At 53.7% G+C, this 25,647-nt stretch overlaps 2 protein-coding genes across 4 annotated transcripts; one reads left to right on the plus strand and one right to left on the minus strand.

Annotated features, from left to right (window-relative positions):
- Nucleotides 1–145: 145 nt before the first annotated feature.
- RABEP2 (rabaptin, RAB GTPase binding effector protein 2) lies at nucleotides 146–13,051 on the minus strand. Of its 3 annotated transcripts, XM_068968122.1 has the most exons (14): nucleotides 12,439–13,051; nucleotides 11,726–11,935; nucleotides 9,279–9,436; nucleotides 6,503–6,613; nucleotides 6,068–6,415; nucleotides 4,848–4,943; nucleotides 4,659–4,757; nucleotides 3,384–3,539; nucleotides 1,828–2,005; nucleotides 1,666–1,677; nucleotides 1,516–1,571; nucleotides 1,366–1,419; nucleotides 1,167–1,283; nucleotides 146–731 (listed from the first exon to the last, which is right to left on the minus strand). In XM_068968122.1, exons 1-14 carry the CDS (start codon nucleotides 12,497–12,499, stop codon nucleotides 630–632), a joined length of 1,758 nt encoding a protein of 585 aa, XP_068824223.1. In that variant the 5' UTR covers nucleotides 12,500–13,051; the 3' UTR covers nucleotides 146–629. The 3 variants fall into 3 exon arrangements, with proteins under 3 accessions (XP_068824223.1, XP_068824222.1, XP_068824224.1); XM_068968121.1 differs by having other exon boundaries at nucleotides 619–1,283; XM_068968123.1 differs by lacking the exons at nucleotides 146–731; nucleotides 1,167–1,283 and having other exon boundaries at nucleotides 1,393–1,419; nucleotides 1,516–1,558.
- A 5,167-nt stretch (nucleotides 13,052–18,218) lies between these two features.
- CD19 (CD19 molecule) lies at nucleotides 18,219–24,208 on the plus strand. The gene is made up of 14 exons (XM_068968386.1): nucleotides 18,219–18,303; nucleotides 18,576–18,863; nucleotides 19,184–19,378; nucleotides 19,502–19,795; nucleotides 20,828–20,935; nucleotides 21,192–21,240; nucleotides 22,130–22,218; nucleotides 22,571–22,684; nucleotides 22,811–22,915; nucleotides 22,997–23,065; nucleotides 23,172–23,228; nucleotides 23,318–23,374; nucleotides 23,925–24,017; nucleotides 24,120–24,208. The coding sequence occupies exons 1-14, from the start codon at nucleotides 18,219–18,221 to the stop codon at nucleotides 24,206–24,208; spliced, it is 1,692 nt and encodes a 563-aa protein (XP_068824487.1).
- Nucleotides 24,209–25,647: the final 1,439 nt, after the last annotated feature.

A 25,647-nucleotide genomic window follows, 5' to 3' on the forward strand; every position in this document is an offset into this window, starting at 1 on the left:
CCCTCAGCAACCTGTCCCCCTTTTGCCTTGTGAAACTTCCCCTCCCCAACCCTGTGGGGCTCGCAGGGACAAGGTGACTGATTGAGCTGAGCTGCTTATTTATTGAAAATAAATGACAGAAAAATCTGGCCTTGTCTCCATGCACACATCTTGGGGCCTGGCTCGGGCCCCTGGGGACAAGCATCTTAGTGTCAACGCAGTCTGGGAAGCAGCCACCTGCCCAGGGCGCGGGTGTGGAGGGGCCTGGGGATGCACCCCAAGGCTCCCGGCCACCACTCGCAGCTGTCCCTGGGGGAAGGGGACGTGAGGTGACAGGTGTGGCTGTTAGTCTGGGTGGCAGCGAGCGCAGGAGGGTTGGAACCCAGGAGGCATCATGGCAGCCAGAAAGCCACAGGGCCGAGCTGGCTCACGGCGGGGCTTGGGACCCTCGCACGGGTGTCATCTTTGGAAGCAGAAGGCCCAGCCGCCCTTAGGAGGAGCGCTGCAGGGGACAGGGCAGCGGTGGCCCCATCACCTCAACCCCGGCCTTGGAGAGGGTGATGACTCCATCCTGAGACCACCCGCCTCAAGCCTCGGCCTCACAGTTCAGGAGTGAAGGGAGGTCTCCAGGGTGGGTGGGCGCCGGCCCCTCAGGTGTCCTTGATGTCCCTGACATCCCGAAGGGGCGCCTCGTCTATGATGCTGCGCACCTGCTCCAGGCTCCCTGCCTGGCGGATCCGTTCCAGGCGCACCTGTGGGGGCCGGCAAGGGAGGCAGAGGGCCCTTGGTGGGAAAATGCAGCCTCCACCCCGCCGGCCAGCCGTTCCCCAGCCACAAGAAGCAAGGGCTCAGGACTCCTCCTCCCCCAACCCACAGTGAAACTGGCTTCAAGGGAAGAAGTAGGTCCTCAGACAGCAGGCCAAGGAGGGGCGGGCAGGGGCAGGCGGGACTGACGCGATGAGCATGCGGCATGCCCACCAGCCAGGCCCTGGGCGACGGGCTTCGCGTGACTGAGAAACACGGACACACGAGATCGTCAGTGTTTTTTGAGCAACAGCTCAGAGGAAAAGACCATGCCGGCCCCAGGGGGACGAAGAAGACTCCTCTTGCCGGGGGCCTGTCCTTGCAAGACCTAGGACAAGTCGCCAGGAGTCGTGCCAGCCGGGTGGGGAAGGGACACGCCGTACCTGCAGGGCCTGGGACAGTCGTACGAAATCCCGCTGCACCTGCTCACTGGTCTCCAGCTCCGCCTGCAGCCGCAGCATCTTTGCCCGCTGCTCTGAGAGCAGGTCTGTGAGCTGGGCCTGGGGGCACAGGACATAGAGCTGGGGTCCTGCATGGGATGTCTGGACAGGGTTACCCCTTCAGTACCAGCCCGATCCTGACCTCTTCTGTGCAGCCCGAGCCCTGTGACGGCCTGAGGACCTCCTGCCGCTTGGCCTGAGGGAGACAGAAAGGGCAGCAGGGACTGGTGAGGGTCTTGTCCACGCTGCCAGCCTCCCCCGTCACCCCGGTCTGGCCCGGGTCCTGCCTCACCTTGCTCTGTTCCTCCTGGACGCGCTCCATCTCCATCCTCAAGCTGCACAGGGAGGCTGGGGAGTCAGGCAGGGCCAAGACGTCAGGCCCAGACCCTTGCTCCTTCCCCTCCCATCCTGGCAGCGGGGACAGGCTCCCGCCCATACTCACCCTCTAACACCTCTGTGCGGGAAGGAAAGAAAGACAGGTCAAGGCTCATCCTTCTTGTCCTGCACCCTCTCACCCCTCCCAGAGCCCAAGGCTGGGGGGGGGTCCTCATGGGAGCTGGCCTCCTGGGGAGGGAGTAGGGGTGGCTGGCACCCTCTCTCTCACCTGTCTCCTCCCGCTGCACCCTCAGCTGCCCCTCCAGGCTGGCCCTCGCCGCTGTCTCCTCGTCCAGCGCCTCCCGCAGAGTCACGATCTCAATCCGCAGCCTCTCAGCCTCGTGCTCCTGGGCCTGCTGGCGGGCCCGCGCCTCCTGCTGCGTGCGGCGCACCAGCTGCTGCAGCTCCTGGGAGGAAGCAAGTCACCGGCTGGTTTCAGGGTGGTGTGTGTGGCGGAGGGGAGGAGGGGCAGAGGCCCTGGGGGCCAGGGACTCAAGGGGGATGGTGAGGAGGGTGGACACACACACCCTTGGATGGCTGCTTCCTGCAGCACAAGCCCGGGGAGGAGGACCCTCAGGACCACTCCCAAGTGCAAGTTGAGTGCAAGTCCCAGATTACTCAGAGCAAGATTTGGAGCTCTTGTAATGCTCAAAAACAACTAAAGTTATGAGCACTCCACAGTTTAGGCAGACGTGTGTATGTGTATGTGTTGGGTTGGCCGAAACACAACACCCCTTCATTCGGGTTTTTCTGGGTGCTGTTATGGAAAAACCGGAACGACTCTTTAGGCCAACCCAATAATAAAAATGACACCAAAGAAGGGCAAAGGAATGATAAAGCTGGGGACGGCAGAAGCAGAGCCAAGGAATGTGGGGCAGGGTCGCACGTAAGATGTCAGTCATAGTTCTCAGGGTGGGAAGGGTTCCAGGTGATGTTCATATTCTTAATAAAGTCAATTGACGGATGGAGGCCATGCACGGATCAATGATGATAGCTTTCAACAAACCAAAGATTCTGATGAATTCAATTTGGTGGACCTCCTGTCACTTAAAAATAAGTCAGGGACTTCCCTGGTGGTCCAGGGCTTCAGAAGTGGTGCTTCCACCACAGGAGGTGCAGGTTCAATCTCTGGGTGGGGAATTAAGATCCCGCATGCTGTGCGCTGGGCTTCCCAGGTGGCACTAGTGGTAAAGAACTCTCCTGCCAGTGCAGGAGACCTAAGAGACATCAGTTTGATCCCTGAGACGCGAAGATCCCTTGGAGGAGAGCATGGCAACCCATTCCAGTATTCTTGCCTGCAGAATCCCGTGGACAGAGGGGCCTACTGGGTTACAGCCCATAGGGTCCTAAAGAGCTGGACGTGACTGAAGTGACAGCACACAGGCTTGCTCTATGCAGCCCAAAGAATTGATAAAGTAAAAATAACAAGCCAAATGCCTGCTTCCTTTGTGTCAAAGTGAAAGTGTTAGTCACTCAGTCGTGTCCTACCCTTTGTGACGCCATGGACTGTTGCCTGCCTGCATTACGGGCAGATTCTTTACCTTCTGAGCCACCACGGAAGCCCCTCTTCATGTCAAGCACTCTGTTAACTCATTTTCTTTCCATGCCAATGCTGGGAAGGGTTGTGGCCCCATTTTGCAGAGGAGGAAACTGAGTCTTAGCAAAGCCGCATGAGTTGACCACGGTGATGCAGCTGAATCAGCAGCCTGGGCCTGTCCCTGAGTCCTGTGGCCCCAGGCCAGTGCTTCGCTGCATGTGGAGAGGAAGGGCGCACACCCCCCTTACCGGCAGCGAGCTGGGCAGCGACTCCTCCCAGCCCTCATCCTGCTCCAGGACCCGGGGAGCTGAGGATGGTGGCTGCTCAGCGCGGAGCCCTTGGTTCTCCTCCGTCAGGCGCTTTACCTCGTGGCTCAGGCACTTGTGGGAGTTGGCCAGCTCTGCCTGGGGGTGGAGAGTTTAGGACGAGGCGATGAGGGGATTGGCGTCTCCTGTGAGGCCAGACCCTGAGCCCTCCTCCCAGACACTGGAAGGAGAACCAGGAAGCCCACACCCTCCTTCTCAGCTGAGAAAAGAAGAAACACCCTTCAGTAAGCGTCTTTGGCTCCCAAGCTCATTATTTTTTTTTTTCCCTTGTTTGCTTGAGGGATCTTAGTTGCCCAAGCATGTCAAGCTCTTTCTACAGCCTCCTCGATGATTTTGAGGTCACACAGTGGCAGCCACAGGCCACATCGGTTTTATGTGGTCCCTGGATATTCATTCAAGGACTGATGATGAAGCTGAAGCTCCAGTACTTTGGCCACCTGATGCAAAGAGCTGACTCATTAGAAAAGACCTTGATGCTAGGAAAGATTGACAGCAGGAGGAGAAGGGGATGACAGAGGATGAAATGGTTGGATGGCATCACCGACTCGATGGATGTGAGTTTGAGCAAACTCCAGGAGACAAAGAAGGACAGGGAAGCCTGGCATGCTGCAGTCCATGGGGTTGCAAAGAGTCAGACATGACTGAACGACTAAACAACAACTTTAAAACCTGGGAGACTACACACAAATATCCGGATCTGGCTTCTCTTGACAAATGAGAAAACCAGGCAACATGAAGCCTGAATTCCCACGTGCCGCAGTCAGCAGAGTTGAGGGGCATGAAGCCCCCTTTACAGGGTCTGTTTGCCTGCTGCTCCCTCTGGCCGTACACCAGACCTTGTTCAATCATTTGCCTCTCTTGTCTCGAGAAGCATCCGATTTTGCAATCTCTGCTTTTCATCCTCATGACTCTGCAAGCTAGGACCCATTATTGCAATTTCACCATGTCGAGGCTGCGGCTCTGGGCTTGTGGGACTAGCTTAAAGATCACTGAGTTGAGTGTGCGGTGGGCTCTGTCTAAATGCGGTACTGGGTGCCCTGGAAGCCCTCTTATCAGAAAGCCTTACCAACTCCAGGGTGAAGCCAGAGCAGATCGGGGTGGGGGAAGGCTGTAGGACAGGTGTCTCGACTTTCCACGTGGGCCTCAACCAATTCCCCTCCCACTCCTCTCCTGGCCCCCCTGGCCCCCCGCCCTCACCATCTGCAGTTGAACGCGCTCCTGCGCCTGGCTCACGGTTCCCTGCAGGGTCCGCAGCAGCTGCTCTGAGTTCTGGACCTGAGCCAGGAGGACTTGCATCTGTGGGTGGAGGTGGGGCGAGGGTGAGGCGGGGCCAGAAGGAAGCCGGGAGTAGAGGCCCTGTGGGGCTGGAGCTGAGGCTGAACCCACCTGCTTGGCGCAGTCCTCATTGCTCCGTCTCAGGCCCTCCTGCAGCTCGTCCCGCTCCCGGCTGACGCTCTCCAGGTCCTTCTGCAGCTGCTGCCCCTGCCATAGATCCCGGCCTCAGCCTCAACGGCCAAGGAGAGGCCTCCCTCCTCTCCAGGCCTCTCACACCTTGCCTCCTGCAGCTCCTTGGGCAGTGCCAGCATCCACCCAGTCGTTCCAGCTGTAAGCTCGGAACGGACGTTGACTCTTCTCTGTCCTCCACTACCCGGGTCCGGACCACCAGCAGGCCCTGCCCGGCAGCCTCCAGAATGAATTCCAAATCCACTCATTTGTCTCCATCTCGGCTGCCACCTCCTGGTCCCAGTCACCACCTTCCTCTAAACTACATCAAGCGTCACCCTTCCAACCAGCCACCTTGCTTCTCCTGTTACCCCTTCCCCAGATTATAATCCATTCTCACCTAGAGAGACCAGTGACCCATGATGAGCTCAAAGCAGAGCAGGCCTCTCCCTGCCTTAAACTCCACAGAGGCTTCCCACAGCTCCTGGTCTGAAACGCAAACTTCATGGCTGGCCCCGAAGCTGAGGCCGACCTCCTGTGGCCCCTGCCTGCCTTTCTGACCTCATCTCTCTTCCCCTCCTTGGCAGCCTTCCAGCTCCTCAGACACACCACAGTATGTCTATCCTCTGGGCCTTGGAAGCTGCAGATCCTTTGGTCTCTGATCTTCAGAAAGCACCTCTCTTGCCAGCTAGGAAGATCTCCTGCCCTGCCAGTCTCTACTTCATAATCCTAATTTTTAAAAAGATTTTTTTGGTATGTTGATCATTTTTAAAGTCTTTATTGAATTTGTAGTGTTACTTCTGTGGTTTCCGTGTTCTGGGTTTTTAGCCGCAAGGCATACGGAATCTTAGCTCCCTGACCAGGGATCGAACCTGTGGCCCCTGCATTGGAAGGTGGTATCTTAACCACTGGACAGCCATGGAGCTCCCTCCACAACCCTGTTGAGTTTTGTGGTGGGAGTCTCCCCCTATGATGCTGTCTTCCTCATGGGCCCATGTGCATGTCTGGGCCTGGATTCCTCACTAGAGGAAGCTCCAAGAGGGTAGGAGTTTTCTTCTTCACTCCAGGATGCCTGGCTCTAGCTCAGTAAGGACTTGAAGGGAGAGATGGATGGATGGATGGATGCGTGCGTGTTGGCAGCCCGCCCTGCCCTCTCCACTCACCTCCAACTGCAGCTGCTCCCACTGGTTGTCTGGGACCAGCTGGTAACCAGGAGGGGGTAGGTAGATGCCTTCAGGGACCAGGGTGCCCGTGGACACCAGAGAGGCTGTCTCCTCCTGCTCGGGGCTCAAGCCCTGGCGGCTGCGGGGCAGGGAGGCGCTGCCGCTGGGCCCCCCGCCAAGGGAGAAGGAGGAGATGGAGGCGCTGTCATCACAGTTGTGGGCGAAGGCCTCAGCCGCTGGGCCCCCGTCCTCACTCAGCTCCTCAAGAGGCTCCAGAGGGGGAGATGGGTCCCGGGACAGGAGCAACTCCGTGGAGCCGTGCAGGGAAGGGGGATGCCGGGGCCGTCTCTAGGGAGATGGGGCAGGGAACAGGCTGAGGGGCTGGGGTCCCGCAGCGCCCCTGCCTCCCTCAGCGCCCCCTGGCCACCCCCTCACCTGGATCTCTTGGATCAGCTCCTCCGCCCTCAGCAGTTTCGCCTTCAGCTCCTCGATCTCCTGCTCCATGGGCAGCACGATCTCCCGCAGCTTCTCCGAGTCCTCATGGGCCTGGAGAAGGGGAAGGGGCATTGGGCAGTGACAGGCAGTCCTCCCGACTGCAGGAGCCTCAGGCCTGTCAGAGTTTTACCTTCAAGCACATCAGTTGTTCTAATCCTCCCAGGCACGTGGTATCACCCCCATTTTAGAGAGGGAAACACAGAGGCTCGGAGCGCTTACAAGGCTTACCCCAGGTCACATGGTAGGTGGCTAAAGTCACAACCGCCTTCTTGTTGCCCACTTGTAGAGGGACATACTTTTCTCCCCCAATATTGTGTGTCCCTTTTTTACATCATAGAGTCTCACATTTTCAGCTGGGCTTGTGACCTGAATCCTAGAATACCATCTACATTTCTCAGCTTCCCTGTAACTAAGCATGGTCATATGACTAAGTTTCAGCTAATGAGATGTAGGCAGACGTGCTGGGTGTAACTTCCAGGTCAACCCCTCAGGGGGAAAGGCTGTATTTACTCCTCCTTCTCCTCCTCCTTCTGGCCGGCTAGAATGCAGACGTGATGGCTGGTGCTCAAGCAGTCATCCTGGACCATGAGGCAGTATACTACCTATGGCATACCAGCAACATAGGAGGAGCCTGAGTTCCTAATGACTTGTTGAGCTGCCACATCAGTCCTAGAATGTCTACTTCTGAACTCTAATAAAAATAAAAGTGAAAGTTGTGTCTGACTCTTTGCAACCCCACGGACTATATAGTTCATGGAATTCTCTAAGCGAGAATACTGGAGTGGGTAGCCTATCCCTTCTCCAGCAGATCTTCCAGGCATAGGAATCGAACCAGGGTCTCTGTATTGCAGGTGGATTCTTTACCAACTGAGCTATCAGGAAAACCCAAGAAAAATACATTTCTACCTTATTTAAGCCCCTGTTGATCTGGGTTTTCAAACTTTGTCCTACCTGTTATGTCTTCCCACACTCCCATCGTCGCCATATTGCTGGCTGCTTCTCTTTTGCTCTCTTTTCAGGTTTGGGATTCTGTTGAACTTGTACAGTCAACAGCCTCTGGACACCTCAACTTGCGGGTTGGACAGGCTCTTCTGTCCTTGTACAGCCAGTCTAAACCAACTCACACTGCCATTTCTCCTCTCGTTAGCACCAGGTCAACAACAATGACCCTGCTATCCACTCAGCTATCCAAGGCAGATATTGGCCAGTCATCCATCCTCTTCCAATTCATACAAGTTCTGCCTCTTGAGTAATTCAAAAACCCATCTCAGACAAGTTCAGTGTAAACCTCCAAATGTCTTATGTGAACACTGCCAATAGGTGGGGTAAGCCTGTATGGCCCAAACAAAACACCTCTGATCCCATCTGAAGCCCTGAAATACATGCTCTGCAGATGCCCACACAGTGGATGAATGACGGCTGGATGCAGGGCCAGGACCAGAACTTCCTGACTCTGGGCCTGTGCTTCTTTCCACCGTACCTGGCAGATTTAATGTAGCAGACCCTTTCTCCTTCACCACCCTGCATAACCACTCCCTGAGGAACACTTAGAATGCAAGTATAGTGGCAGTCCCTGCAGGCAAATTGTGGGTGGGAGGCCTTCCTTTCTTGTGCTCCTGTTTAGATCTTTGTCCTTCTCACCAGGAGATTTACTCCATCTCCCTGAGCTTCACGTATAAGGTGAGCCTCACATTCCTCATGTATAATGTGAGTAAGTACCCACCTCACAGGGCAGCTGTGAGGCTCAAATGAGGGAAGATGTGAACTAGCCCTGAAAGGTGAAGAGTTTGGTAATATGTGTTTCCTATGATTGTTTATGACAGCAGGAATAAAAGTGATGGTGCACCATAGAGATTAAGAACAAAGCTTTAGAACTAGGCTGCCTAGATTTTAAAATCCCAGATCTGCCCCTTTTTTTTTTGACTGTGCTAGGTCTTCCTTGCTGAGCATGGGCTTTCTCCAGTTGCAGCGAGCAGGGGCTACTCTCTAGTTGTGAGAAGCAAGAGCTTCTCATTGTGGTGGGTTCTCTCGTTGTGGAGCATGGGCTCTAGGGCTCTTGGGTTTCAGTAACTGTAGCACATGGGCTTAGCTGCTCCGCAGCATATGGAATCTTCCGGGACCAGGGATCAAACCTGTGTCCCCTGCATTGGCAGGAGGAGGATTCTTAACCTCTGGACCACCAGGAAAGCCCCAGATCTGCTCCTTTTTATGCGCATAACCTGGCGAGAATGACTAAACTTCTTTGAGCCTCACCTTACTCATCTGTTAAATGGATCTAATGGACCTGTCTTTTACGGGAAAGACTGCAGAGACTGAGTCTGTCCACAGTACCTAGTATGTAAGCGGTATCCTTAAATGTTAGGGGCCCCCACACATGACTTTTCTTAATTTTTCTGAGTCATGCCACACAGCATGCTGGATCTTAGTTCCCCAAGCAGGGAATGAATCTGTGGCCCCTGCGGTGAAAGCAAGGAGTCTTAACCAGTGGACCACCAGAGAAATCCCAATTTTCCCGTGCTGAGTACAGGGTTAGTACCTAGAATTATCTCTGGGTACTGAGTACAGGGTTAGTACCTAGAATTATCGCTGGGTGTCCTGCTCCCAGTGACGTGGCAGTGGGACATCAACAAACCCTGTGCCCCAAGGTCACCTTTGGCTGCCTCAACATCTTCTCAAGTCCCCGGGGAGGGGGCAGGTAGACTATCCCAACCCCAACCTTTTCCATCTGCTTCTCCAAGGAGTCCAGGGGGTGAGCCCGAGACAGCAGCTGCTTCAGGCGCCCCAGCTCCCGCTCCTTCTCCTCACAGTCCTGCTGCTGCTGCTGCCGCTCCTGCTTCAGAGACGTGATCTGGGCTTCATAGCTGCTGATGGAGTCTGGCAGGGCAGGAAGGGCAGAGGAGAGGGAGGTCAGTGCGTCAGCCCTACCTGGGGGCGAACAGGGAGCTCTCCATCACTGCTGCTCTCTGCAAGGCAATTTACCATAGCGGTGATGACAGTAGGCTTTGTGGTTGGACTGAGGAGATGGCAACCTACTCCAGTATTCATGCCTGAAAAATCCCCACGGACAGAGGAGCCTGGCGGACTACAGTCCATGGGGTCACAAAGAGTTGGATATGACTGAGCAACTGAACACAGCACAGCAAGCTCCTGGGCAATTTGCCTCTCTGCATAATGTCCTCAGCTAATGAAAACCCTGCTGGCTTGTTATAGGATCCAATGACATGATATTGGGAAGGGCTTTAACCCTCTTCCTGGTGCATAATAAATGCTAAAGATAGGCTATCTGTTGCTATTAATACATAAGAATAACAAGCAATATCTAATAATAGTCATAAATATTCATTCTGGACCAGACTCTGAACTGGGCTCTGGAAATAGAGAAATTAATCAAACACAAACCCTGACACCAGGAGCCCACAGTCCAATGAGAAAGACAGCCGTGGAAAGTTACAAAGCAGTCTGAGAAGACCTTGTGAGAGGACCACTCCTGGCCTTGGGGGTCCCAGAAGAAGGAGACCCTCGCTCTGAAGCGAGTCCAGAAGGCAGACCCTGCCTGCCTGGCCAGGAGAGACACCAGCAAGCGGTGAAGGACAGAAAGGACACATTAAGTAACGGGCGCAAAGGCTCACGGGTGAGAAAGTGGATGGTGCGGCTAAGAACAGCAGTGAAGATGCAGAATGCCATGCCGGGATTTAGAATTCATCTTAACAGGTCAGTGAGAGTTAAAGGTGACGTTGAGTGGAACATGGTCATTTTTCATTTGCATAGTTACTTATTTTAACATGTACTAACATCAGAAGTAAAGGTTCTGTTGTCAGACTGCCAGGGTTCAAATCTTCTCCTTTCCAGCTATATCACCTTAGGCAAGTTATCTAACCTCTCTGAGCCTCAGAGCTTCCTCTGTAAAACGGAGATGGATAACAGGTCCTACCTCATAGAAATTCTGATGAAGATTAAATACCCATCAAGTATTTAGTTCAGTGAAAGTGTCGGTCGCTCTGTTGTGGCCGACTATGCGAACCCACAGACTCTACCCCACCAGGCTTCTCTGTCCATGGAATTCTCTAGCCAAGAATACTGGAGTGGACTGCTATCCCATTCTCCAGGGGATCTTTCCAACCCAGGAATCAAACCCAGGTCTCCTGCATTGCAGGCAGACTCTCAACCATCTGAGCCACCAGTGAAGCCCGGCACTCAATAAATGTTGGTTATCGTTATTATTTAGGACACAGTTTCTTAGATGGATAGGAAGTTCCCTTTAAAATAGATGTGTGTAAGTTTTTAAAAAGTGGATCTATTTGAAGAACAAACATCAAGCAGATTACAAGGTAAGTCATATAAGGAGACAACCACATTGCACAGATGGGACACGGATGCCTAAAATGTACGAAATATGGGCCCAGAGAAGTCTGGAGCCAGGAGTGGTCGTTAGAAAGGGGAATGACACGGTGGGATGGGAACTGTAAGAAGTTTAATCTGGAAGCCAAGGTCAAGGCCAGACTATGGAGGGAGACTTTTAAGAAGGCGCAGGCAACATTATGCAGGAGGGGATAGAGAGCTCCGTTACAGCAGTAGCCATGGAAGCAGAGGGGTGGGACGTGACTGGAAGCTATTTCAGAGAATCTGGCCTCTGACTAGGGGAGAGCAGGAAAAGAGGAAAAGATGCTGGGTGATCTGGAACAAGCGGAGTTGATGTATCCCAAGTACAGAGGACGTGAGGGAAGAGGGAAGTTGGTGCCTGTTGGGGGAGGCGGAGGTTGTGCGAGGATGTAGGGGAGCTTGGGGAAGCAAGGAAATCAGATAATGAGATTTACAGAGATGAGGCCCAGGGCTGAGACTCAAACGAGTTCTCAGGGAACTGAGAAACTGCTCACTTTCAGGGTTGATCAGTCATTAGTGAGGGACAAGAAACGACATGAGGCCAGGGAAGAGGTAGCCTTCTGAGCTAAACTTAGCTGGAACTGACAGAGCTGCTGCTGGAGCCCAGCCTGGGGTTCTATGCAAATTAAAAAAGCATGCTTCTGTTTCTTCCTCTTGAGTCCGGAGCCTGCCTGTGCTAGGCAGTCCTGCTAAACTACCCCATGGGTGTAGGTCATGACCCCTTTCTTGTCATGCACTCCCCCTTATGGGGCCGAGGGGGTCTGGGAGGACCACCTGCCTCACCTTTCAGGATGGCTTGCAGCGAGGCCACCTCCTCCTGGCATTGCCGCTGCACCGCCGCCACAGCCTCGGCTTTCGTGCTCTCGCTCACCTCGGCCACAGCCTTCATGGTTTCCATTTCTGCCAGGGCGCCTGCAAGCTCAGCCCGAAGCCGCTCGAGCTCCCCGGACTCAGCCTCAACTTTTGCCCCCTCCTGGGGCTGGATGTCCAGCGCTGTGGAGGACAGGGATCAGCCTCTTTTCTCATCACTCTCAGATTCCCAATATTCCCAAGGTATCAAATCCTCAAATGCTGCAACTTAGTACTACCGCCAAGGTCCCTGTACCTTTACCTAACCCCGCCCTGCTCACCTGGCCCCGCCCCTTCCCCGCCTCCTCCTCACCTGGCTCTACCTCGTATTGTCTAGAGCCCCGCCTCTTTCTCCCTCGGTTCACCCAATCCCCTCTTTTCTGACACGCCCCCTCCCTTCCAGTGGCCCTGCCCCTTGCCCACCTGGCCCCGCCCCTCCCCTCCCACACTGGGCCCCACCTCTAACCAGCCACTGGCCCTCCACCTTGCATCGCTAGACCACGCCCCCTCCACCTTTTTTTCCTGGCGGCGTGGTCCCGCCCCTTTCTCCAGGCTCCCCCCACTTCCCCCCCCCATCCAGCGACGCCGAACTCGGCCCCGCCTCCGGCCTCACCGCCCTTCGCGTGCACGGACGAGCCCTCACGTACCGGCCCCTGGCAGCCGCCGCCGGCCATCCTCGCCCGCGGCCGCCGGCGCAGCTGCCGCCATTGCCTCCGCGCAAACGGCGGGTTCCCGCACTCCCTGGTGACGGCGCTCACCGCTTCCGGGTCTTCTCGGCTGTTTCCGGATCCGCTCGGCTGTTTCCGGATCGGCCCTGAGCTCGAGGCTGAGGCCGAAGTTAGGGGGGCGGGGGTGGCCGAATCCCAGCCGAAGATTGCCGAGTGGACGCCCTGGGTCCCGCCGCTCCCCCTCTTCTTTCTTGAGTCCCACTGTTGGACGCCTACCCTTCAAACCCTGAGGTAGCTCTTTCAACAAAGGCCTCGTGCGTCTCCGCGTGACCTTGGAAGCTCTGCTCAAATTACACGTCCTCCGGGACGCCCGCCGGCTTCAGCCTAAGGAGGACAAAGTTCTCGCGGTCTCGCCCAGTCCCCGGAGCTGACCCTTTTGATCGGTCCCTGGCCGCCCTTCCGCCGGAGCTTGGCTCAGGTTACAGCGAATTGTGGTCGAGCCTCCCTGCACCTCCGCTTTCGTGGAGCGTCCCTCCGAGCAGGGCTGCTGGGTCGACTTCACTTTTCTGGGCGCCTGGGCCCCCGCGTCGTCAGTCGTGGAAGTCAGAAACTTCCATGTCCCAACCCCAGTTTGCTATTCAGCCAGTCACCGCTTCCTGCTAATCTTCCCCTCCCAGTGCCGCTCAAATCCCTCCTTTCCTCTGTGGGCCACTGCCCTAGGTCAAGCCCTCATTATCTGTAACCTCTCCCTCCAACAGCCGACCTGAGATCTCCCCTAGTCACTGACAGGCAACTCAGACAAGTCTAGAGTCGTGATTCCCCTTCTCCCAAACCCGCTTCTCCTGTAAAGTAATATTCCAGGAGCCTGCAAGTCTTGCAAGCTCTACCTCCAAATGACTGAATATTCCAGAATGGGTCCCTATTTCTGCATCTTCAGCGCTGACACCCAGCCCCAGTCCCCATCATCTGTCTCCTGAACTTCCACACTGCCTCCTGCTCCGCCTGTGTCACCGTTTGGGCCCCTTAGTTAATTCTCAAAGCAGTTAAGAGTGATCTTTGTGAAACAGATCATGTCTTATCCCCGCTTAAAATCTAGTTCAATCCAATTTGAAAATGGGCAAAGGACACGAATTTCACTAATGTAGGTGGCAAATTGAGCATGAAAAAGGATACCCAACCTCATTAGCCATTCAGTTCAGTTCAGTTCAGTGGCTCAGTCGTGTCTGACTCTTTGCGACTCCATGAATTGCAGCACGCCAGGCCTTCCTGTCCATCACCAACTCTCAGAGTTCACTCAGACTCGCGTCCATCGTTAGAGAAGTTCAAATTTCCTATTTGCACACCTACCAGGATGGCTAAAATTTAAAAAGAGTAGTAATATCAAATGCTGGTGAATAGATGGAGAAACAGTTTCTCAAGTACTCCTGATGGGAATGTAAAATGATATAGCTACTTTCTGGAAGGGTATGACAGTTTTTTTAGAGACTAAACATGACCTTGCTTGAACACACCAAGCTTTCTTCACCCCAGGTCCTGGCTCAGAAGTTACCTCCTCGGACCTCCCGGTGGTGCAGTGGATAAGAGTCCGCCTGCCAATGCAGGGGACACAGGTTTGATTCCTGGTCCTGGAGGATACCACAGAGCAGAGCAACTATGCCCATGAGCCACAACTACTGAGCCCAGATGCTGCAGCTGCTGAAGCCCAACTGCCTAGAGCCTGTGCTCCACAACCTTAATGAGAAGCCCACACACTGCAACTAGAGAGTAGCCCTCAGTCTTCGCAACTAGAGAAAGCCTCCACATGGCAACAAAGACTCGATACAATCAAAAGGAAGAATAAATAATGTTTTTAAAAGTCACCTCTTCAGTGAAGCCGTCCCTGATCACGCTGTCTTAAGTCACCAGCTCAATAATCTGTCCACCATTAAATCACGTTAGAGACGTCTCACCATTTGTTTATTGGTTAATAATAAACAAATCAGTTGTTGATTGGTTCACTTTATTACTTGGCCCCCTTTAGCCTTCTGTGGCCCCAGGACTTGAATCAGAGCTCCATGAAATTAAGAATCTTGTCTTTCTTGTCCCCTGTTATTTCCCAGCACCTAGCACAGTGTCTCGGAGAAGGCAATGGCAGCCCACTCCAGTACTCTTGCCTGGGAAATCCCATGGACGGAGGAGCCTGGTAGTGGTAGGCTACAGTCCATGGGGTCGCTAAGAGTCAGACACGACTGAGCGACTTCACTTTCACTTTTCACTTTCATGCATTGGAAAAGGAAATGGTAACCCACTCCAGTGTTCTTGCCTGGAGAATCCCAGGGCTGGGGGAGCCTGGTGGGCTGCCATCTCTGGGGTCACACAGAGTCGGACACGACTGAAGCGACTTAGCAGCAGCAGCAGCAGCAGCAGCACAGTGTCTGGTAAATAAACAGTAGTAAACAGGACTTCCCTGGCGGTCTAGTGGTTAAGAAGCCGCCTTGCCTTTCAGGGGACATGGATTCCATCCCTAGTCTGGGAAGATTCCACATGCTGTGGCACAGCTAAGCCCGTATGCCACGATTGCTGAAGCCCAGGTGGTGCAACTACTGAAGCCTGCTCACCCTAGGGTTCATACTCCACAACAAGAGAAGCGACCGCAATGAGAAGTCCGATATCCACAACTAGAGAAAGTCAGCACAGCCAAAATAGTAATAATAAATAAACCGTAACACTGACTGTTAAAGTAGTAAATATTTGGTGAATGAATGAATGAATGAACACTTCCCTTTCTGATCTCTCTGGACTCCCTCCAACCCCCTCCTCTGCCACTGCGGCAAGAAGAGTTTTAGAAAATATAAATCTGACCAGGTCAACTCCTAGCTTTCAAATCCCCAAGAGCCTCTTGCCCTCAGAATAAAGTCCAGATTCCCTGTATATGCGGCAGGGTTTCTTGGGAAAGGCATGAAATGAGGGCACGAAATGATGCCTGTAAGTAAGTCAACTATCAGGTTTGGATTTTAACCTGAAACCCTGGGAGTCATTGAAGGTTGTTGAGCAGGGGAAGCACACGGCTGATCCCAAGGAATATCTCTCTGTGAGCAATATGGATGGGAATTAAAAGGTAGAGGACAGAGAGCCCAAAGGAGAAGCTGTTGAGGGACTTTCCTGGTGGTCCAGTGGCTAAGACTCTGAGCTCCCAATGTGGGGAGCTGGGATTCAAGTCCTGGTCAGGGGACTAGATCCCGTGTGCTCCAATTAAGACCCGATGCAGCCAAATAAATAAACGAAGCTGTTGAAATTATTCTGGTTGAGAAGAGTCCAAAATAGGGGGAAACTGACACTAGAGTTATTAAGGATCAGAAATAGACTAACTTTGGTGACTTTGTACATGGGGGAAAGAGAAAAGTTTTCTGTCACTCTTCCCAACTTCCTTTCCTTTTCATTTTTAAATTTTTTATAATTGATTTACAATATTGTGTTAGTTTCAGGTGTATGGCAAAGTGATTCAATTATATACATATATTTTTTTCAGATTATTTTCCAATATAGGTTATTACAAGATTTTGAATAGAGTTTCCTGAGTTATACAGTAAATCCTTATTTCTTATCTATTTTTTGTATAGCAGTCGTATCTGTTAATCCCATACTCCTAGTGTATAACCCCCCTCCCTTTCCCCTTTGGTGACCATAACTAACTTCCTTCCTTTATATAACCAACACTTAATGAGCACCTTCTGGATGTCAGTGAAGTAAAGACCCTTGTTGTAGCAGAGCAAATAATCTAGGGCAGGAGGCCAATGAGAAGACTTGAAAAATAAACAAGTAGACTTTGGGACTGGGGCAAATAAATGCTGGGAAGGAAATAAAAGAGGTGTGAAATTAAAAGTCCCGGGGGTGGGACCTCCCTGGTGGTCCAGTGGCTAAGATTCCATGCTCCCAATGCAGGGGCCTTGGGTTCGATCCCTGGACAGGGAACTATTAATAGATCCCGCATGCTGCAACTAAGAGTTGGCATGCCTAAACAAAAGATCCCACAAGCAGCATATAAGACCCAGCTCAGCCAAATAAATAATTTTTTTAAAAAGTACCTGGGGTGTCAGGGAAGGTCTCTGGGAGGAAGTAAGGTTTGAACAGAGACTTGAGTGATGGAAAGGAGCCAGTGGAGCGCAGAGCCGAGTGTCGTTCCAGGAAGAAGAGCAGCAAGTGCAGAGGCCCTGAGTGGGGGCAGACTGTCAGAGGGCTGAGACAGCAAATGTAGTCATGGGTAGCCTCACTCAGACCTTTGGAGGCCGTGGTTTGGAATGTTGACTTTAGGCAGATGACCGTCATTGGAATGTTCTAAGCAGGGGGCTGACAAGCTTTAGCAAGAAGACTCGGCGTGTGAGGCAGCTGAGTAGCCAGTGAAGGGATTAGAGAGATTCTGTTGAATGAAAGGCACACGGACTCCTGCTCCCTCACCCTCTCCATTCTCCCAATGCCCCAGTCTTTCCCCTGCAGCCATCCCAACCCTACCAAAGGGAAGTGGGGGGCCTGGCAGCTGGAGGGTCCCCTGAGGTTCAACTCAGGCAAACAGGAAGCCACAGCCCAGTGAGACGGGCCTGGGAACCAGCAACTGAGAGAGCCGGTCTCCTGGGTCCCTGGCCCTTTTCCCTGCGTGACTGCAGCAGTGATAGACACAGAGCTTCACATGCAGGGGTGGGGCGAGGTGAGAGAGAGAAGAAAAGCAGGGTGGGAAGAGACGGGGGTTTGTGTGAGACAGAGAAAAGATTTAAGAGTCAAGACTCCTGCCTTCTGATGTCTAAATATACCACCAGCGGAATTTGTGCTCTTAGACACACCCTGCCCTTTGGGGGGGGCCTCAGTTTTCCCATTTCTGAATGGGTTCCTTCCATAACTGAAGCAAAGGCTTCATGGGGGGAGATCTGGAGACAAAGGGGCATTAACTATCAGTCATTTCTCAGGACTGCGGCAAAGGAGCCCCAGTGGCAAAATGACTTGAACCCTTAGCTCTTAATGGACCCCATCTCTCATGGACAAAGAGGGCTTGCTATGTGCTGTGCTGGGCTACTGCTGTATGTATATCATCCGGTTTAATCTCCACAGATAATATTTGGATAGTACTATTATTATCCCCAGTTGATAAAGAGAATGAAGCTCAGGCTTGGAAAGATGAGGACATTTAGCCAAGCGGCAGAGGCAGAGGATTCACTCAGGTCTGCCGGATCCCACCTTATTTGTGATAGGCTGATTGTACGGAGGTGGAAGAAGACCCAAGAGATGTTGGTTGAATGAATGAAGGGGGTTGGTATGTGTGTGTGAAAGGAAATGAATTCAGAGCCTGAGGTTGAATGAGGGAGGAGGGGGAGAAGAAAGGAGTCTGAACCCACTCATTCAACAAATATTCCTTGGGCAACTATAGCATGCCAAGCCCTGTTCTGGGGCACCATGTGTACAGTCTGAACCGGACAATCTTTGTCACAAGAGGCTTACATTCGAGGGGGGTGGGGGACAGAAAGCGATCAAATAAGGAAACACACAGACAAGGTCATTCACATGGTGGTAAGTGCTGAGATGGAAATAAAACGGGGTAGCAGGGAGGAGGCGAGTTTTGTGGTTCTGGAGGGGTGCATGGAGACTGGGCCTGAGGCGTGACCACCCCTTCCTCTCTGGGGGGACTGCCCGCCCGCCCCCACAGACGCCCATGGTTCAGTGCCCACCGGGTCCCCGCCTGCCCCAGCATCCCCCGCGCGGCGAAGCCGGGCACCCCGGGGAGTCTGGCCACCATGCCACCTCCTCTCCTCTTCCTCCTCCTCTTCCTTACCCCTGTGGGAGTCAGACCCGAGGATCCACGCCTAGTGGAGGCTAAAGGTATGTCCGGAGGGCAGAGGTGGATGGAAGTGTTGGAAATCTGGGTTCCGGCTGGGTGCCCTTGGCCGAGTCACTTACCCTCTCTGGGCCTCCATTTTGTTATCTGTAAAATCCAGGGGAGGATTGGAAAGACTCTGAGGACTCACCCACTCCCTGCTGTGGGGATTAGGGGCTCCTCACCCAGAGTGAGGAGTGAAGGGGGCTGGGGGTTCCTTTCTCCCCGCTTCCACCCTGCCACCCCATCCTGTCTCTCTCTCTCTCTCTCTCCACAGAGGGAGGCAACGCTGTGCTGCCATGCCTCGAAGCTTCCTCGGCTGGTCCCCCTGAACAACTGGCCTGGTTTCGGGGCTCCCAATCAACACCCTTCTTAGCATTGACCCTAGGGTTACCAGGCCTGGGCATCCATGTGGGGCCTCTGGGCACCCTGAAGGAGCCCCAGGGAACCATGCTGTTCCTCTTCAATGTCTCCAAACATATGGGGGGCTTCTACCTGTGCCAGCCAGACCCGCCTTCTGAGCAGGGCTGGCAGCCCGGCTGGACGGTCAGCGTGCAGGGCAGCGGTGAGGTCCGGGCTGGGGCAGGGAGGGCTGAGTGAGAAGAGGGAGGCCCACCAGAGATGGAGGAGGTCCAGCAGCTGAAATGAATCCGGAGGGAGGGGCCGGAGGGGCCGAGAGACAAGCTGGGAGCTAGTTTTAGGTGGCTTCTAAAACCCCCTGTGGCTTTATGACGTCAGCGCCGTGTGGCTCTGTGTTTTTCACTCTTTTCTCTGAGTCGCTCTTTCTCTGTCTCTCTCTGGGTCTTTGCGTCTGCCTTTCTGGGTCTCCGTATCTCTCCTCCTCTCCTGGATGTCTCTGTATTCTGGTTCTGGGTATCTTCCCAGGGAAACTGTTCCGGTGGAATGCTTCAGACCTCAATGACCCGAGCTGTGACCTGGGGAAGGGCCCCAGGCCCACTTCTGGTCACCCCACAAAGTCCCAGCTGCATGTGTGGGGCAGGGACCACTTTAAGGAGATCTCACACACAGACCGGGCCTGTGCTCCACCTAACAGCACATTGAACCAGAGTGACAACCGTGGTAAGGTGATGGGGGGTGCCAGGAAGAGGGGGGAAGGTGACTGGGAACTGGATGATCTGCAGGGGAGGAGGACTCCCCACCCCAAGGATTACACCTTCCTAGCCGTGGCTCTCCCTGCCCCAGACCTCACTGTGGCCCCGGGCTCCACGCTCTTGCTATCCTGTGGGGCCTCCCGTACCTCCCTGGTCAGAGGCTCCGTCTCCTGGATCCACAAGCATCCCATGAAGCCTGAGGTCAAATTGCTGAGCCTATATGTGAGCGAATATGCCCAGCTCAGAGAGATGTGGGTCATGGGCACCCTTGGGGGAAAGGTGGTTCTGTTACTGCCCGAAGCTACAGCTCGAGATGCTGACATCTATCGTTGTAACCACGGCAACAAGACCACCCAGATGCAGCTGAAGGTCACTGCCCAGTCAGGTAGAGTTTCTTCCAACTGTGGCTCATCTGAGTGGCTGGGGCAAGGAGGGCTGGCTGAGGAGAGGGAAGAAATGGATGCTAGGCAACCTTGGCCCCTTGACCTGAGACCTAGTACCAGCCTCATCATCCCAAACTCCAACCTCTACACTGAACACCGACCCCAACTCTTTTCCTCCCTTGCTTCCGAGACACCCACTTTTCCCTGTCTTCTCTTACCACTGGTTATTTCTTCCCATAAACTTCGGGGGAGTTTTCCTCCCTCCCTCACGCCTCACTGTTGAAGCCCTGAGCCCCCTTCTTATGTCTGTCTACACTCCCACATCCTATTTGACTTCCTACTCCCATGCCTCTTTAGGCCACCATGCCTTGTGACTCAGTTTCAGGCTCCATCACACCCCACACCCAGCCAACACCTGGAATTGCCATTTGATATCCCATGGACAGTGCAAGCTCAACTTTTACAAAATCAAACTCGATAGTCTTCTGGGTGACCCTGTGTAAGTGAAAGACACCTGCCCACAGGCCCAAGCCAGGAACCTGGGCATCCTTCCTTTTTTCTTACCCGTCCATCAAATTGGTCATAATGTTCTGCCCATTCCGTCTGCCTTCATTCAATCCTACTGTGCTACTGCAACCACAACTCTCACACTCAACCTGAATTTTCCCTGCTAACTTAACCTCAGCACATGGCACATCCCACCTCTAACCTTGTGAACCCCACTCTGCCCTTCACACTGACCATAGCTGTTCTTAGCTGCAGCAGGAAGCTGATCATCTTGCTCCTCTAAACCCTAACATAGCATCTGACGATAGTCATAGTTTGTCAATGGTTTGCTTAACAGATGCCGCTCCAGGCCCTGTGTGAGGTTCCGGGTCCTCAGAGGGAGGGAGGAGAGCCCTCCGTGTAGCTTGGGGTGTTGAGGATCTATATCCGGCCAGGGTTTCTCAGACCTATGGCGCTTTGAGGAACTGAGGCTGAAAAGCAAGATGCCAGCCTGGGGTCTTCATCTCATAGCTCCTTCCCCCTACCAGTATGGCATTGGCTGCTGGAGACTGGTGCCTGGAAAGTCCCTGTTGTGACTTTAATTTATCTGATCTTCTGCCTGACTTCCCTGGTGGGTTTTCTTTATCTTCGAAGAGGTGAGTCATGTTTGTCTTCCCAAGCCTTACCCCTCCTTCCTCAGGAGAGCCCACTCTGGCCAGTCTGACAACCATTTTCCCTCCCACACCTCCCCAAAAGACCTCAGAGTCCTGCCCTCCCTCCTTTCCTATCCTCCCCAAACTACCCAAGCCCTTTGAAATTTAAACTCCTTTCTCCTCCAAGTTATCTCCCCAGCATCTCCCAAATCTTCACTCTTGAGTTTCTCCTCTGATCATTGCCCTTAACTCCCATCAGCCCTGATCCTGAGGAGGAAAAGAAAGCGAATGACAGATCCCACTAGAAGGTGATTATTCCAGTGCCCTCCAGGCTCTCATTCCTACACTTTCACTTTATGCTTTGCTCTCAGTTTCCTCCATCTCTACGGTTGAAATGCTGCCCAGCCTTCAAAGACCAGCACCAAATCGACCTCCTCTGTGAAGTCCTCCTTGGATGATCACAGATCCCTCTGTAGGCTATGTCAGAAGCTGCTGCTGCTAAGTCGCTTCACTATGTCAGAAGAGAGGTGCTAACTAATAACAAGTGATCACACTTTTTTTTTTTTTTTTTTGCTTCACTGGGTCTTAGTTCAGGCATGCAGGATCCTTGATCTTCCCTGTTGCATGCGGAATCTTTAGTTGTGGCATGCATACTCTTGGTTACAACATGTGGGATCTAGTTCCCCAATCAGGGATGGAACCTGCCCCCCTGCACTGGGAGCACGTCTTAGTCACCGGGCCACCAGGGAAGTTTCAACAGGTGACCACGTTTTAACCTCTAAGGGTTCAGCCTGAATCTTTTTTTAAAATAGTTATATTTATTTATTTTTGGCTGTGCTGGGTCTTCATTGCTCTGCGGGCTTTTCTCTAGCTGCGGAGAGTGGGCGCTACTCTCTAGCTGCGGTGCCCGGGCTTCTCATTGCGGTGGCTTCTCGTTGTGGAGCACTGGCTCTAGGGTGAGCAAGCTTCAGCAGTTGCAGCGCGAAGACTCAGTAGTTGCGGTTTGCGGGCTCTAGAGCACAGACTCTATAGTTGTGGCGCACAGGCTCAGTTGCGGCATGTGGGATCTTCCAAGATCAGGGATCAAACCCGTGTCTCCTGCATTGGCAGGCTTATTCTTTACCACTGAGCCACCAGGGAAGCCTAGCCTGAATCTTGAGGCCTGGCCTCAAGTGCAACTCCCTTTTCCTCCCCCAGGTTCTTCAAAGTGACGCCTCCCCCGGGAAACGGGGCCAACAGCCAGTACGGAAACATGCTTTCCCTCTCCATGCCCCACTCTGGCACGGGTAGGTACCTGACCCAGAGCGGCATCCCACCCATTTTCCTCCAACCTCCTGAGCTCCAAGTCTTCCCGAACCCGGAGCGTCGCCCTCAGTGAAGAGCCCGCCCCCGCGACGCTGAGACCACCCACATCTGAGACCCGCCCCCAGGACTAAGGCCCGCCCTCAGAACTCATATCCCCGCCCCCAGGACTCGAGACCCTAAGTCTGGTTGAGAGAGCAGAACCTCGCGTCTATATTTAGGTCCCGCCTTTGCCCTCGCTCAAGGCTGGGTACCAAGACGCGGAGTCCTTCAGCAGGGCCCGAAAGCATCCTCGGCCCGTAGCCCTGACCGCCTCCATCTCTTCTCACCCGCCAGGACGCGCCCTGCGGTGGGCTGCGGGCCTCGGAGCCGCCGCGCCGTCCTATGGAAACCCGCGCAGCGACGTCCAGGAGGCCAGAGCCGCGGGGTCCCGGAGCCCGCCAGGAACTGGTGATTGATGGGGGTGGTGATTACTCACATGAGAGGTGTCGGAACGGTCTGGGGTAGGAACAGTAGACTGGGGCCTAGAGGAGGGGGGCCCGTGACCCGGTTCCCACCTCCATCCCCGAACCCCAGGCCCAGAAGAAGAGGAAGGGGAGGCCTACGAGGAGCCGGACAGTGAAGAGGGCTCCGAGTTTTACGAGAACGACTCCAACCTTGGGCAGGACCAACTCTCCCAAGGTAAGACTGCCCTCCCCCATCCTCACCTCCTCGGGGCCGTGGGCTGTGGGCCGTCGTTGGATGCCTCTCCTTTCCCACCAGATGGCAGCGGCTATGAGAACCCTGAGGACGGGAGTTTGGATCCTCAGGATGAAGACTCCTTCTCTAACGGTAATCTGGAGACGTCGTGGGGCCTCAGAGACTCGGGAGAACCCACGGGGCTGGGAATCCCCTGCAGGAAGGAGTGGTCCCTGGAGTTCTCTTTTTCCTGCAGGAGCTGAGTCTTATGAGAATGAAGATGAAGAACTGGCCCCGACCGTCACCAGGACAACAGGTGTGTGTGAGGATGGTCACGTTCCTGTGGGGTGGGTGGGTGTGTGTGTGACCCAAAAGCCAGAAATGACTTCCCTCTTCCTTCTCCAGACTTGCTGAGCCCCCATGGATCAGCCTGGGACCCCAGTAGGGAGGCAACCTCCCTCGGTGAGAAGTGCTTGGGACCTGCCTGTCTTGCCCAGATTGGGTTGATGTGGCCCTGGCTCTGAAATCAGGCCCCACCTTGACCTTGGCACTGACCCCCAACCCAGGCCCAATCCTGACCTTAGACTGGACTCCTAACCCTAACTTCAGCATTGACCCCATGGCCTATCCTGAACCCCAGTATCCACCCCCATCCCTATCAACAGCAGCCCCAGTCTCAATGCACTTCCAGCCTGGATTTTGACCTCCAGCTCACCCCAGCCCCAGTGCAGACCTCAGCTTTGACCCAAACTCTCTCTACAATCTCCTGACAACTCTGACTCTGATTCCTTCCAGTTCTGTTCTTGACTTTTTCTCTGACCATGAATGTAATCTAACCCACATGTGACCAAAACTTACAATGAACAAGGGCCCAGAACCTGGTGCTAACCCTTCCTAGCACAATATTGCTCAAGTCTCTAAGAGCCCCCTCCATATCTTAGACTGTACTTTCCTTCCCCAAGTCCCCAGGATGGCTCCTAGGCCTCCAACTCTCTGTGCCCTGCCCACACAGGGTCCCAATCCTATGAGGATATGAGAGGGATCTTATATGCAGCTCCCCAGCTCCGCTTCGTTCGACCCCAGCCTGGTGCCAATCATGAGGAAGGTAGGTGCATCTTCTGTCACCTCCTGTGGTCCTCCGAGACTTCCTCCCTCTTGGCTGACTTCAGGCTCTACTTCCATCTTACTCCTTCCTGGTTCTGACCAGATGCAGACTCTTATGAGAACATGGATAATCCTGATGGACCAGAACCGGCATGGGGAGGAGGGGCTCGAATAGGGTGGAGCACAAGGTGATTCCCTTCAGGTGAGCTGGGAACTGCCCTCCAAGGATGCGAAAGGAGGGAGATGAAAAGGGATGGAAGTGGGGTGCTCTCTGCTGCACCCATTTTCCATCACCCTTTCTTCTGCATAGCCTGGGCCTCTTCAGGGCCCTGAGGTCCTCACCCTACTTTGAAATCTGGGACCCCAAGAAGACAGTGTCAGCTCTGGAGTGAAGTTATGTCAACCTTTGGATGCACATAACTGTGTGTGTGTGTGTGTGTGTGTGTGTGTGTGTACAAGTGAAACTTCAGCCCCCTTTGCACTCCCCAAATAAACTGTGTGTGTCTGCGTGCTCAGTCACTCAGTCATGCCTGACTCTTTTCAACCCCATGGACTGTAGCCCGCCAGGCTCCTCTTTTCATGGATATCCCAGGCAAGGATATTGAAGTGGGTGGCCATTTTTCTCCTCCGGGGGATCTTCCCGACCCAGGGATCGAACCCATGTCTCCTGTGTCTCCTGCATTGGCAGGCAGATTCTTTATCACTGAGCCACCTGGGAAGCCCAAACTCAGTGAGCTCTTCCAGTCCTGGGACATAGTGCCCTTGTCGGGGAGGGAAAGGGAAGATGCGAATGCTTGTGCTCCCAGCCCCTCTGGAATCCAGCGAGAACTGTGTCTTGGGGACCACAGGGCCATTCCCCCCATGACTTGACTTGTACTCATCTCCTTTACTTGCCTGCCATTCCCGCCATTCAGGCATTCAATCATGGTTCATTCAACAGTCGTACGAGGGGCGCCAACTGAAGAGGAAGCAATCCAGGAATTGGCAGTCATCACTACCATTTATTATTTTATGTATTTGGCTGTGGTAGGTCTTAGTTGTAGCACTCCGGATCTGCAGCCTTGGATGCGGCATGTGGGCTCTCTAGCTTCGGCATTTTCCCCCTCTGCTATGTAGGCTCTTCACTGCGGAGCATGGGCTTTTCCTGTTGCAGAGCATGGGCTCTAAAGGGTTCAGTCTTTGCAGCACATGGCTCTCTTTAGTTGTGGCATGTGGGCTTAGTTGTCCATGGCATGTAGGATCTTAGTTCACTGACCAGGGCTCGAACTCTGGTCCCCTGCTTTGGGAGCACAGAGTCTTAGCCATAGGGAAGTCCCATCACTGTTAGCTACTGAGTGTCTGCTATAGTCTGACATCAATGAATGCATTTAATCTTTCCAGTCACCTCACAAGATTATTGAGCTCTTATGTGCCAAGACTGTATTAAAGTATTTTATATTTATTACATGTGTATGTATGTTTCTGTATATTAACTCATTTTGCCTTCACGAACAACCTTATTTCATAGATGAGGAAACTGAGGCAGAGACACTAAATTACGTGCTCAAGGCTTGCCTAGTTAATAAAGATTGGGGTCAGGATTTGAACTCTGGCAGTCTAATTCCAGAACCTATATCATTCTTGACACCCTC

Source organism: Capricornis sumatraensis, chromosome 3 (genome assembly GCF_032405125.1).
Source record: "Capricornis sumatraensis isolate serow.1 chromosome 3, serow.2, whole genome shotgun sequence".
Classification (NCBI taxonomy): Eukaryota; Metazoa; Chordata; class Mammalia; order Artiodactyla; family Bovidae; genus Capricornis; species Capricornis sumatraensis.